A 14,098-nucleotide genomic window follows, 5' to 3' on the forward strand; every position below is an offset into this window, starting at 1 on the left:
TGACATTTTTTCAATAACTACATAAAGGTTTTATGAAGCTAGAAATTTCGTAAGGGACTTACAGAGGCATGACAATCATGTTCCAAGACAATTACATTCCAATTATTATTCCAAGACAATCATGTTCCACGACAAACCAGGCACAGATTAGCTAATCCCATCTTTGTACTGAAACAATACACTGGGCATGGCATTTCATTTATTCACATTTATTTATTTCTTGTGGATATACAATAAAAGAAGACATAGAATTATAAACAAATAATCAGAATGAAGTAATACATTAATTTCTTGGAGTTAACTCATCAGACTTACCCATGCTACCAACTAGTAATAGGCAGTCTAATGCCTGTACATGACTTAATGGCTTGGGTAGGAGGTAAAAAAGGGAAGAAGAAAAAGGCTTTTTTAGCACAAGCCTTGACTAAGCTAAGGCTCAAATATTTCTTGTAGTTTACAACCATTACTACCTTGAACTGAAGCTGGCAGAAGCATATTAGATTTCAAGGAGTCAAAGTGATTTGCCAGAATAATAACGTTTGCCCACAGCATAGCTATTTAGTAAAGCCTAAACCCTGATGATTGACTGTAACAGCACTATAGACCCAACTTGTGCCAGGAGGAAAGAAAAGCAAACAAAACCAAACAAAAAACCAAAACAAAACAGTGAAGCAGAAAACAGCAGCAGCAACAGCAATGTTCATTGGGCAAACTATTTTTCCCCTGGAAATAACTGGGAATCCATTTTTTGACAGAAACATAACCTCAACTTGAATACTCAGAGCCTTTGATCTAGATCTTGAATGAAGATACCATACCACTAAGGTACAGAAATTATTCATTCTGCTTAAAAAGAGCTCTATAGTTACTACTGGCTCCTCTGCAGTCAGCCAGCAGCATGTGAAGGCACTGTAAGAGAACTGAAATTTTATTGCTTCTTCCTGTGATGGATTAAGCAAGAGCCAGAGCTTCATCCTCCACAGAAAGTCCCTATGAATATGAGGGGAAAAAAGCTGAAAGACAAACAGAGCTTATGAAACAGTGTGGGTTCCAAGCCACCCCTTTAACTGAGAACTTTGGGGATTATAAAAAAGGTAATAATGGGTTAAGATGCCGTCATGATGCTCTACACTCAAGAAAACCAGAGAAGCAACTTAGGACTTCATACTCGTGGGACAGATAAAGACAATGACCAGGAGAAAGGCAGAGGACGTGTAACTATCAGTCCCAGTAACCACCAGTTAACCCTCTTATGCTAGAGTGTCATTTAACAGTAATGACTAACCATACCCAATAACGTTTTTGTAAAGTAATAATCAGACACGATCAGTTAAGTAACATAAAAAATACTGTATTTGGTCAAAATTAACACATCACTGAGATTAATAACATTTTACTGAGTTACTGCTTCAGCCTGTTTAAACAAATCCACTTAAAACATATGCTGAAGTATCACTGTGCGATAGTGCACAGGTCCTCTTCAAGTCCCACAGCTGCAGAAACACAACTGCTGTATGAAAAAAAGGACCACTTATAAGAAGTACTATTTTAAACCTTATGCAGCATAGTATATTTGCAAAGAAGTCCTTTCTCGTTATCTGCGGAATAGACACGGGATTAAAACTCTATCCTTACTTATACACCCTTCCAAACTTAAAATCTATGGAAGCCGTGAAATACCAAATAAACAGATTCTCTAGATAAACTGAAGCAGTGCTAACAACATTCTTGTGTAAGTAAATGCTCTGCAATATTAGGCTTTGTTGGTACATAATAAGAGAAAAGTAATTTGTATTACCGAATAGCTGCCACCCCATGGCCGACTTCATGTATCACACCACTGATGAGGATTGCAGAGAAGAAATAGGTCAGCTGGCTGACTGGCAAATTTACACCAGGCACCTGTTGATGTGGGCATGACAACATAACAAAACACAGGAGGAAACAAAAAGGTACAAAGTCATTCTGCTCCCAGACTTGCTGCTCTCACTCAGATGCTTCAGACCTGCAACAGATGAGGGGCTGTTCTCACACAGCACTATCACTTTATACCTCTTCTCCTAATTTATTCAATGTATTAAAAAATATATTAATTATATATTCCTTTGGTGAAGGTTGAAAAGCTTTCCAGGCACAAAAGCCTTCTCCCTGTCCTACTTATTCCCTACAGCCCCTACCAAATGTGTCCTGCTCCGTGTTAAGTTTGAGAAGTTTATTAAAATGCACACAGACTTCCACTCCAACAAGACACGCCTGGCCACTGTATTAGTTTACAATTTCCTGCAGCTATTCATGTAGCTATAGAGAATATCCACCCTTCAAAAAAAAAACCCACAAACGAACAACTTTATGAAACTTAAAACACCATGAAACCTAAAAGTTCAAAAAATGAGACTACAGTTCGAACTGTCAGACTCCTTTCTCTCTCCATACCCAATTCACAAGACTATCCAAATTTACAAGGTCAAAAATAGGGTCACTTTTGTCTTTTGTTCAAGCTTTGGCAGTCTACATATGGTAATTTAACCTTTAAAAAAAAACACACATGAAATCAGCATGCTACTTTAATTTATGCGGAACATATTATGCAGGCCCCTCAAATTCCTCCTATTGCTGTGGTTTCCCACCTCTCTCCACATCCTTCATTGGACTGATCATGGGACACCAACTCCATCTAGACAGGCTTCAAAGCAGTCAGGATGAGGAATCTTCCCTTCTCTCCTCCTGCTCAGTTCCTATCCCCACTCAGTGGCCATGCTGCAGTGGGACAGCAAGATGACTTCTGCTGCTTGCTTTGAGACACCTCCTGTCTGCTCCTCAGCTTTCCCTGCTCAAAGCAGGGCACTCTCCAGCACAGTCGCTAACAGCTGATATGAATGCAACTTGAACTGCGATCCAGTGGCAGAAAAGAGATGCTATAGGCAAAAAAATTCCTGGCCTGTCTATAGCACTCTCTAAAAACTACCCTTATGGGACACAAAAGGCTGCAGATGCAAATGAACAGATCCCATTTGATCCTACCTTAATTCAGTCCTACACATTCCTCAATTATACACGTTCACCTACCCATGCAGCAGAACTCAACAACAGGTTGGTGAAACAATCTAGCTAAAAGAAAGTGACTGTTTTAATTCATGTTAAACTGAATAATTTCAAAAATTCTGTCCAGCGTGTGACCTAGACCAAGATATATATCTTAACTGGCATGACTATTGTGCCTCACTGTATAAAGACAGCTGGTCTTCACTTGTTAAGCACCCATTGCTTATATTACAGCATCAGCTGGTGGCACTAATGCATCAGTTAACTGGCATTACCAGTTGTCTTCTGCTCCAAACACATGGGAGTACAAACAGCAATAGCAAGAGTTGCCATCTTAATACCACCATGACTATAGCACTGGATGCTGTCACACTTCATGTCAAGGAAGCTAGTTTAACATTCACCTAAAAGGGAAGCTAACTCTCATTAAGGGTTCTAAAATCAATAGCAGTATTTTGTTAATAAGCATTGTCATCTTCTCTTTTGTGGTCTTCTGGAAATTTTTTTTAGTAAAAGAAGATCTTTTGCTAGTAACTGATCTGCCTCTTTCCCACTTAGGTCAGCAGGCAACCAACACAAGAGGGGGCAGCTAAAGAAAACCAGCTCTGTTACCTCCAGATACGTATTTTAAATAAAGTATGTGACTGAAGAAAAAACGAAAGGTGCAAAAATCTTAATCAATAAAATATAAGCAGAACTGTATCTCCCCCTCTCCATAGCCAAAGCAAGACAGATTTATGACACAGGCTAAAGTTGAGTTAAAAAAAAAGTTGGTTGTTTTTTTAAAACTAAGCCACTCTCCTCCAGGCAACCAAATTAAATAACTGATTTAAACATTGAGAAGGTCTTCCTGACTTGTTCTTCACTTCTTTGCTACCATACAAGGGTCACTTTTTTGTGTCAACTTATGCTAGCACATTCCTCTCAAAAATACCCAAACTCTTTAAACACACAATTATACAACTGTGACCATTCAGAAATGAAAGAATGAGGTAGGAAAGTAAGAGTACCACAAGTCAGTTTAGGAGAAGCAACCTTATTCCCATACATGATACTGCATTATTATCCCTGTATGTTACATTTTTTCCAGTGCCAGGTTGTCCTTGGTTTGAGTGCAGTGATAATGCCAGCAGCAATCACTGAGGAATCCATTTTGCATGGAAACTGTGAACATTATCCTAGATTTCTGCTTTCATAGTTCCAGTTCACACCAGATTAATTCCAAAAGCTCATCCTTACTTTGGTTGTCTCTGTTATTTTCTCAAAAGAACGATGTAAATTGCAAATGACCACTTTTCTCTGGTGTCACAAAAGTGGGTAGATCCACATCTCAGAAAATTAAGATGTAAGGGAGGCTTTTCTTACTCCACAATTTTTTGCAAATGAATATCAGGAGCTAGGTTATTCTTGCATGAGAGGATTTAAGCATCACATATCCCACTAAGAAGCTGGTTAAAATCAGTTCAAAACTCTCAAACAAATACCCGAGGAGAGAACACTTACCACAACTTGCAGCATACGATCATTCTGGGCTTTCGGTGCCTCAGTAAGCATCTGTGTCAGTGTTTGCATCAGTGTCTTTCCGAGAAGAATAACAGAGCCAAACATGGCAACTATACCAAACACCATTCCTATGCTGAACCTACAAAGAGAAACAGTTTAGCAATGCACAGCCATAATAACATGGAATATTTTCCTTGTTTAATTTTTCTTTTTTTTACATCCAAACCTAACCCTGATTAATTTTCAAATATTTTTATGTTGTTCTCACATTCTAATTTTTTTTCAGTTTCCCAATACATGTAACTTGCCATTAGCAGCCTTCCAGTACCTGAAGGGGGCCTACAAGAAAGCTGGGTAGGGACTTTTTATAAGGGCTTGTAGTGACAGGACAAGGGGTAACAGCCTGAAACTGGAAGACGGGAGATTTAGGTTAGACATTAGGAAGTTCTTTACAGTGAGAGTGCTGAAACGCTGGAACAGGTTGCCCACGGAAGCTGTGGATGCTCCATGCTTGGAAGTGTTCAAGGTGATGTTGGATGGGGCTTTGAGCAACCTGGTCCAGTGAAAGGTGTCCCTGCCCATGCAAGGGATTGGAACTAGATGATCTTTAAGGTCCCTTCCAACCCAAACCATTTTATGATTCTATGAATATAAAAACATAACTACTAATATATAATTAATCATGTAGCACTGCACCATCACCTGTTTAGAGACCATGATCAAATTATAAGGTGGCATACATGTTTATTTATATAAGCTTTTTCAATTAATTTTGCAACTTCATCACAAACAAAAAAAGTGCTAAAACCCAGTAACTAAGACTCAGCCTTTTTAAAAGAAGAACTAAAAGGTACAACTAGAAGACTAGACTTAAAACACATTGTTCTTCTAATAAAATTGTTTTTCATTAAAAACAGTGTTGAAAATAATTTCAATTTATGTCAGTCCACCTAGTGTTGAATTGTTAATCAGCATAATTATTATTATTTTACACTGTTCAATAGTTGAAGGGTATTACAAACTTCATTTTCCAGCTAAAACACTTCCATTCAGTACCAGTCCTTCTGCCTCTCATAATAGCATATTTTTTCTCTTACCATTCTTTAAGAAGCTTACTGGGAATTATCAAATTTATTTCATGCAATATGTACTTGTAATGTTAATTGAACAGACTGGTGGAAATATTATACTGCAATCAATTATACACATTAAAAATGGTGATTGATATAGAAATATTTCAAACTGAAATAGTAAAATAATTACATACAAGAGAAACCAATATGAAGCAGACCTGTCATGACTGTGTCATTGAGGGCAGCAATACAGAAAATGAAAAGAAATTCAAACTTATTTTATATTTTCAGAGCAGATACAAAGTAATTCTAGAAATGCAACTGAACAAAAATTTGTTAAATGAGTCCAGGAGCACCCATACTAACCACCCTGCTCATTAACCCATTCCCACCAGTCTGTGCAATCTTAGCCTGGAAAGGTGCCAGCAGGTAAAAGACAGAAGGTGAGCAATGTGCTTCTGAACAGGAATAGTTGCTGAATGTCTGGGCAGTGACTGACAACATGGACACAACTGCCTTTGAATACTTTTAAACTCTAGTGATCAGGGGAGAGCTCAGCATACAGTGATGAACAGATCTAGGATACGAGAAGCTGCTTTCAGACCTGCTTCTATATGCAGTATTACGTGTAATAGCTGTACTCTTAAGAATCATGTATAATTCAAACCATTGATAAATATTGTTTAGAGATTTCTAGCTTCATCGCATCTCTGTATGCAACCTACATTACAGCTATGTATGTTTCAGCAGAGGAGAAAAACATACTGGCACAGAACAATTAGGACAACCATGCCAGTTTGGTTTTATTATTAGCCTAGTAAAATAGCCATGTCTAACCATTACACTTTTCAGGCTGAAAGGCACAGATGTGGTTAAGTTGCTGACTATGTATGTGAAAGAAGAAAAAAAAATCCTGAATTTATACCATAAATAGAGAAATCTGGGCTTCCATCTCCCCCAGCTGTAGAACTGGCGGTTGAAGAGAGCTGTTTGCCATCGCATGTGAAAAGGAGAGACACTCAAGCCATATGACAGCAGCCAGTCTTCATAAGATGCCTTCAGAGAGTTGGATGACTGCAAAACAATGGAAACTGAGTTTAACCAAAAACTCCTAGGAAGATTTTGTCTCATGTGACCAACCAGTTTATATAAAAAAGGATGTATAACTTCAGGTAAATGTCCTGCATAGTATTCTGATTTTGATATATAGGTAGGTGTGACATATGAGAAAGTTATGCCCCTGTTCTGATGTAAATCATAATAGTTCTAAGACTGCGAGAGAGGTAAGTTATGCGGTGTTATCTGACTAACAAGGTCTTGTGTCATCTTTTCTAGTGTTAAATCACATTCAGTAGTTTTTAACTGTTTGGTTAGAAGGATAAAAACTGAAGAGTTTATGATCTTATTTCAATGTGCAATTATATTCCAATAAACATTTTTAAAACCATAATAAAGAAAAATGTTCTTTTGGTTTCAGCTGAAAAATCTGTTTCTAATATTGGTGAGAGGGATCAGTATTGTGGCTAACCTTTAATAAAGGTACAAATGAGATCTACTTTTCAAACACAGAGAATATGCCTAAGGAGACTCTGGAATATTTGATCATACTAACAAAAAGTGAGAAGGAATTTGAATTTACCAACCTGTATTGCAACAGTGATTTCACTATGATGATTTCCCAGCATTTCAAGATACTACTAGAATGCCTTCCTAGTAGTCCCCAAGAATTGTCTTTATGAGAAATCTGTTATATAAACTGTATGATGAATACTTATCTGCAGCATAATCTGATATAGACCAATAGACTCAGTTTTGCAATTGCTATTTTATATTCTATGGCACTTATCTTCTCAATAGGCTTTACTCGCCTGCTCCATGGAAGCTTGTATCAGAAACCCAATTGAACAAACGCTTTCCTTGGAGGTGAAAGAGGAGCTCATAGCTCAGGAAAAGTGCACCAGGGCTTTAAGCCTTCTCACTTCTAGCAGTTCCCAACGCAGGAGTGTCTCTGACATAATCCAGACAAGTCTTTGGAGCTGTCTGACATGGAGCACTGTTCCCAAGTTTCCCTATGAGCAGCAGCACCTACTGAAGACATTGGGAACACGTAATTCACAACATAGTTCCTCGCTATCATCCGTGTTTCTTTAAACAAATTTAGAACTTGTCAAGTTCCTTGCATTCCTCCTGTCTTTCACAGTGGCAGTGGGGAGTGAGGATCTCATCTTGCACAACTATCGTCATAGCTTTTCTCATTTGGTTAAATTAATTAACATTTGAACATAAAAAATTTATTTTAAGTAACAATTTTCCTAGGATGCAAGACCCATTTACTCAGATCATTTTGCTCATTTACCACCTATTATACCATTTATCCTTCCTGCCTTTATACTCCTGTGCTATTTCCTTCTTCTTCACTTTAATGATTTCAGTCACGTTTTTGTTCAGTCAGTTGAGGGCACTGACAGAAATTTTCATCTTCATGTATTCATATGTTCCAGTCACTCCCTATGGCACCAATAAATTTAGTGTCCACAGCCAGGTCAGCATTTGTTAACCCAGCATTTCCTAACTTTGGCAGAAGATATCACAAAGATAATTACATTTTTACAAGTAATACAAAAGTCAAAGAAACAAAGCAAAATACCTCCTCACATAATCTACTTTTAAATTATCTGTAAGAACAAAAACCCACATTAACTACCTCTGACATGAGAAAGTGTCTTTTTGGAATTAAGTAAACACATACTATTCATTCCCACACAGCCCCAAAAAACTCCAACCAAACCCATATTATTACAATAAGGGTAATCTGATATATTGATTTAGGACTTCTAAATGTGTTCCTTATATCACATACAAAAATCACTTTTCCCCTAGAAATTCCACAAATTCATCTTTACAAATTCACTCCAAACATATCACAGCCCCACTGTACTAGCAAGGCATAAATACATACAAAGTTTTCCACGAGATACATGGGATTACTGACCATACATTAGCCAAATGGGGAAAACAGGGTGTGGGAAGTACCATTTTCCTTTTGCAGTTTTCTCACAGGTTATGTAAATGCTATGAATGATCACTAAATTACTGCATGCCTTTACAAAATATATTTAAGAGCTCTATGCAAACGTTGCTCCTTCTGTCCATAGCCCAGTGGGATTACCACATTACCACAGGCACCCTCACACTCTGGTATGGGGTATGTTTGTACCCTGTGTTTCATTTCATTCATTAAGCTTCCTTCACACACGCCTGGGCTCTGCTTCTTTAAGGTGAGTTAGAAATATCTTTGTTATATTTATTTTACTATAAAGGCACTATCTTTTTTATTTATGCAAGTCTTCAAAATAATGAACGCCTGCTAAATACTCTAGGAGCTCCATAAGTATCTGCCAGCAAGCAGGAGTCCTTAACATTCTTCTCTGATGACAAAATTTGTTCAAGAACTGGGAACCATTTCAGCTTCCTGACCTTCAAAGCTGAAGGCTAACCTTGACTGAACACATCTAATGCATCCTTTATTTCTGATAGCAGAAGCAGGGAAAACCTTCCACTCTTGAGCCATTCCTGATCTTTCAGGCAAAATGAAATAGGATGATGGAGGATGCTGGGGAGCAGGAATTCGGGGATCCAGCTGAGTGATTCCCTTTTGTAGGATCCAAGCTTCAATGGAAACTTCCATGCCGGTGGTTCAATGAAGAACAACAAGATGGACTAAAAATTCCAAGTCCCAGCTTGATGCAGGGTATGTTTAGTTTGCTAACACTAATTTATCATCTAATTTAACTCTAGCAATATTATGCACACTATCTATATTGTAGACTTTCTAAGAGGCAGACTGTCTAACACAACGTTTGAAACCCAAACAAAACCATTAAGGGAGTAAAATGAGCAAGAGACATTGCACATTGAAAAGGTTTACAGAATAAACGTCAACTGCAAGTTACAGAACACACAGATCACTCTCTTGCCAAAAATACCAACAGGATCATGCATGGAAAAGTACTGCTGTATTACTTTTCACTCATGCTCTGCACATCCTTTTGGTGTAATTAAATTGTAAGTGATTTGAGGTCTTAGCAGGGACTGCATGTAGCTACAGCTGCTCACACCCTCAGGTCATGAATCTGATGGAAGATTTACAGTACCAGCTATAAAACAAGCAACCCTGAGTTTCCTAATTATATAAATCTGGTTATTTAATCCAAGTTCTATTCTGGCTGTGGTGTTCACAATGAAACTTGTCATTGAGATGTACACACAAGACCTAACAATGAGTTCACTGAAACCAAAGAGCTCCCACATCCTTTCAGTCAATTAATAACCTTTGTCAACTTTTAGTTAAAAGATCAAAGTTAAATCTTAAATCCCAGACTTTCCTGTTTCCTATAGCATTCCAGGCATTCTCCTTTCTTTTTCAACAAAAATCAGGCCCTAAGTTGGCTCTAAACACTGTGGGGGTTCTCTTTCTCCCCATGTGCTGCTGCTAAGCTCTATCAGAGGCTGTAACAAAGAGTAGCTGTTCTTACAAAAGTGAATGATTTTAGGGCCTAACGCTGCAAGAGATCTTTAGAATCTAAGAGATATAAACGGGTGTCAGCATCATGGCACAACACATCTGCCACCTGGCTATTGCTTCACACTCCGAGATTCCTCATCAGACACAAAGTTACTGGCAAAAGAAATCCAGCCTCTTGGCTGACCTTTCTGGTGAGTTTTGCTGTGTCTCACTACAGTCAAGAGCATGCTTTTCTGGTATCTGGCTAAACCTCTAATGGGTTTCAAAACAATACCATGTCTTTTTTCCCAAACAGCTAATATACACTCAATGTAATACAAATTTAAAAACCCACATAAATCGGATAAATTACTGTATTTTTAATTGTCATTACATACAATATTTGGCAATTTATAGCACTCATAATTTCACCAATGCTACATTTGCTCTCCAGTGACTAGCAGCAGGGGGAGCCACTTATTTTTCCAAGTTCTTCTCCTACACCATGACCATGACCATCCCCATCACCCAAGATTTCTTTTATTTCTTCTTATATTTTAAAGCAGTGACAAAATGAACAGTTTTTACTTTGAAATCGTTAGGCCCTATCTGCACATGGCAGAAACAGATGCAGCTCCTGGACTGTAACGTTAACCACAAAAAGCAGAAGATTTGCAGATCAAACCTTTCGCTTCGTTATTCCTCATATTTAACTAGCATACATCCTATTTTGCATATGTTCTTCCAACCCAATCATCTCTCAGAAATCACACCTCTCGATCTTCAAAAGAATAACCACTTAATGAAACTTCATGTGCAGTGCACAAATGCACCCTCAGCTATAATGAACAACGTCTTAGCTCATTTTCCTTTCAAACCTTCCTCTGTCCATCGGTAGGAAAAAGACGAGTCTTAACGATACTCTCTGAAATTAGAGTTTATTTCTTAAAAAAGTAGTTGCATTGAGATCTGTCTCAACGTGTTTTGTTTTGTTTTTTTTTTTAGTATAACGAGGAACATTCAAAAGATAAACAAGCGCCTTAGTGTTTACGTACAGTCGTTACAGAAAAATCTTCGTTATAAAACACATACTCTACAGCAAATGTACACATTAAAGGCGTTGCTTTTTCAGGATAACAACCCTTTGAACTCCACAGGAAAGTGCCACAGAACTATTTAAACTAAAGGCCGGCGTCCCCAGCGCCCTCAGGGCAGACCCGCAGCCCAGGCCGCCGGCTGGGAGGCGGCTTCAGCCTCCGCCACGGGCGGACGCAAAGCACACCCCGCCGCCGCGGCTTCCCGCGGGGCCCGGCGCTAGGCCGGGAGGGCAGGCTCGCCCTCGGGGGCAGGATGGCACGTAACCGCCGCCCGCCCCGAGCTCGGGGGAGGCGGGCAAGGGAGGCCCGCGGTTGCCCGCCCGCGGCTCCGAGCCTCCCGGAGCCCGGGACGGCGCTGGGGAACGGCCCGAGCCTGGCGCCGGCCGTGAGACGGGAGCTGCAGCGGGGCCGAGCCGGGCCAGCTGGGGCCTGCGGGCCCGGGCCGGAGAGCGGCGCCCGCAGGGGGAGAAGGGGGGTCCCGGCCAGCCCTGGCGGTGCGGAGGGCGGCCGCGGCGGGGATGCCTCGTCCCCGGTGGCTAATCTAGAACCCGCCCCAGGCGGGGATGGGGCTGCCGGCGCCCTCCCCCTGGCCCCGGCGGAGCGGCGCTCCCGCCCCAGCGTCTGCGGGGCCAAGGGCTCCCGCTCGGCTCTGCGGCCGCAGCCCTCACCTTGAGCAGCGTGTCCGCCAGGTAGACGGCGCACCAGCCGCCCAGCACGCACACCACCGCCGGGACCGGGATCATGGCAGTGCGGGCGGAGGAGCCCCCGGAACAAAACCTGCCCCGGAACCTTTCTCCATCAGCTGCACAGCCCAGCCGGGCGCTTCCGGGGACCTCGTTCCGAGCGAGGGCCGGTGCCGGGAAACGGGGCGGGGGCGTTGCCGTCCTGCGGCGGGCGGTGCTGGCGGGGGCGGGAGCTCGTCGTTCCTCCTCCCTCGCCTTGTCCTCTGTTCGCTGCAGGTGTCCCTGTGTCCGTACCCCGCGAGGAGGTGCCGCCGTGTGCGCCTGCGGGCCTTTCCTGGGGCCCCGGTCGTGCCCGCGGCGCAGCGGGCGGGGGAGCTGGAGGCCCGCGGAGAGGCTGGGCCGCAGGTGCTCGGGAGGGCATCAGGGAGAATCAAACTCGTTTGCGGTGGTGGGAGCGTGTGGGGAGCCTGCGTAGCCTGTGTGACAGCACCGGCTGGCGACAGCCCTTCAGCCGTGATTCCCTTGGACTACTGACCTGCTTCCAGAAGTTTAGCGGTGACTTCGTGACACGACAGGATCGTTCAGTGAGGCTAATTGTAGGAGTGGCTTTCAGGCGAGCACTCCCCAGGGCAGTGTTTCCTCCGCAGTCCACAACATAATTGTCTGATTTTATGCCTTCCCTGAACTCTCCCACTCCTTTTGTTCATGTCTTTAGCATCCTTGTTGGAGACACGGACCCTGTACAGCTCTGGTGCCCTCAGCACAAGAAAGATACAGACCTGTTGGAGAGGGTCCAGAGAAGAGCCACAAAGATGATCAGAGGGCTGGAGCACCTCTACTATAAAGACAGAATAAGGGAATTGGGGCTGTTCAGCCTGGAGAAGAGAAGACTCCGGGGAGACCTTATAGCACCTTCCAGTACTTGAAAGGGGATACAGGAAAGCTGGGGAGGAACTTTTCTTCAGAGAAGGTAGTAATAGGACAAGGGGCAATGGTTTTAAACTGAGAGAGGGGAGATACAGGTTAGGTATTAGGAAGAAATTCTTCATTATAAGGGTGGTGAGGAACTGGAATGGGTTGCCCAGGGGGGTTGTTGATGCCCCATCCCTGGAGGTTTTTAAGGCCAGCTTGGACAAGGTTTTGTGCAACATGGTCAAGTGGTAGGGTTCCCTGATCATGGCAGGGGGGTTGGAAGTTGGTGATCTTTAAGGTCCCTTCCAACCTTAATGATTCTGTGATTCTATCATTCTTCTGTTATTAGAAGTAGGAAGTACCATGAGGTCTCTAATCTGGAGAGTTGGTTACTCAGGCTTTCCTAGTTTAAAAAACAAAGTTGAGCACTGAGAGCAAACAAGTGTGCAGATTTGGCACAGGTAAAGGAAAAAAACTTGCCTACATAAAACTATGCCAACTGAACTGCCCCTCTGCTTCACCTTTGAAAAAAGATGCACTAACATGTCCTCAGTTTTCTCATTATTTCTAAATATTTTTCAGGAATCAAGACAGCAGCAGTGGGAGAGCCCTCTGCAGTTTCTGGCTTCCAGTCCAGCTTTCCCTGTGTGATCCAGATAAACTTTCACTGGCTGTGGTCTTTGAGAAATTACTCAGAAATCTGACACCTTTCTCCTGCAAATGCTTATTAAATCAGTCCTTCACCTCTGATGTGTTAGTCTGTGAGTTCATGGTCCATTCTGTGGAAGGGCTGGAACTGCTGTTAGGAAAACAGTTCATGAAACGAGCCACAGCCTGTCTTTTCCACACAGAAAGCTTTGGAGAAGTTGTGTTCTTAAAGTGGTATGCCAATGTCTGTCCTTTTAATGAAAATAAAAAAAATAATAATAAAAATTCTTCAAGCTCTCCCTTGGCTAGAATTAAAGTGTTTTTAATGCCACTTCTAAGTCACATTTTCAGATTTTTCATCTCTTTCTTTATTCTATATACACTTCTTCATCCTGTCCTTTGCAAAATTGATGCTGCAAGCTTTCATTATGTTACTAGCAGGAAGAACATCTCAGCTCTGAACTCCTTGTCTCTTTTCATTTCCCTCAATGATGACATTGCTGAGGGGAAGCAGAAATAAGGGGCTGTACCACAGGAGATGGTTAGATTAGCAAGCAAGTACAAGGAGACAGCCCTGGCCAACCTCTCATTGTTGACAATTGTGGGGGCAGAAGGGGAGATGAGAACTGGCAATCC

The 14,098-nt window shown here is 41.7% G+C and overlaps 2 protein-coding genes and 1 long non-coding RNA gene across 4 annotated transcripts in view; 1 reads left to right on the forward strand and 2 right to left on the reverse strand.

Moving 5' to 3' along the window:
* MBTPS2 (membrane bound transcription factor peptidase, site 2) overlaps positions 1–12,150 on the reverse strand; it is a 36,782-nt gene extending 24,632 nt beyond the window's left edge. The window contains exons 1-4 of the mRNA XM_051608958.1: positions 11,888–12,150; positions 6,544–6,692; positions 4,546–4,684; positions 1,799–1,902 (exon numbers count right to left, since the gene is read on the reverse strand). Coding sequence (XP_051464918.1) covers positions 1,799–1,902; positions 4,546–4,684; positions 6,544–6,692; positions 11,888–11,962 — 467 coding nt within the window. The 5' untranslated portion in view covers positions 11,963–12,150. The remainder of the gene's footprint in view (positions 1–1,798; positions 1,903–4,545; positions 4,685–6,543; positions 6,693–11,887) is intronic.
* The window catches only part of CNKSR2 (connector enhancer of kinase suppressor of Ras 2), a 475,055-nt gene that overhangs the window by 165,131 nt on the left and 295,826 nt on the right, over positions 1–14,098 (reverse strand). The window lies entirely within an intron of this gene.
* LOC127380251 (uncharacterized) lies at positions 12,142–13,562 on the forward strand. The gene is made up of 2 exons (XR_007888452.1): positions 12,142–12,872; positions 13,397–13,562. It is a non-coding gene; the product is annotated as an uncharacterized LOC127380251 (long non-coding RNA).

The sequence above is a fragment of the Apus apus genome, chromosome 1, assembly GCF_020740795.1.
Source record: "Apus apus isolate bApuApu2 chromosome 1, bApuApu2.pri.cur, whole genome shotgun sequence".
Classification (NCBI taxonomy): domain Eukaryota; kingdom Metazoa; phylum Chordata; class Aves; order Apodiformes; family Apodidae; genus Apus; species Apus apus.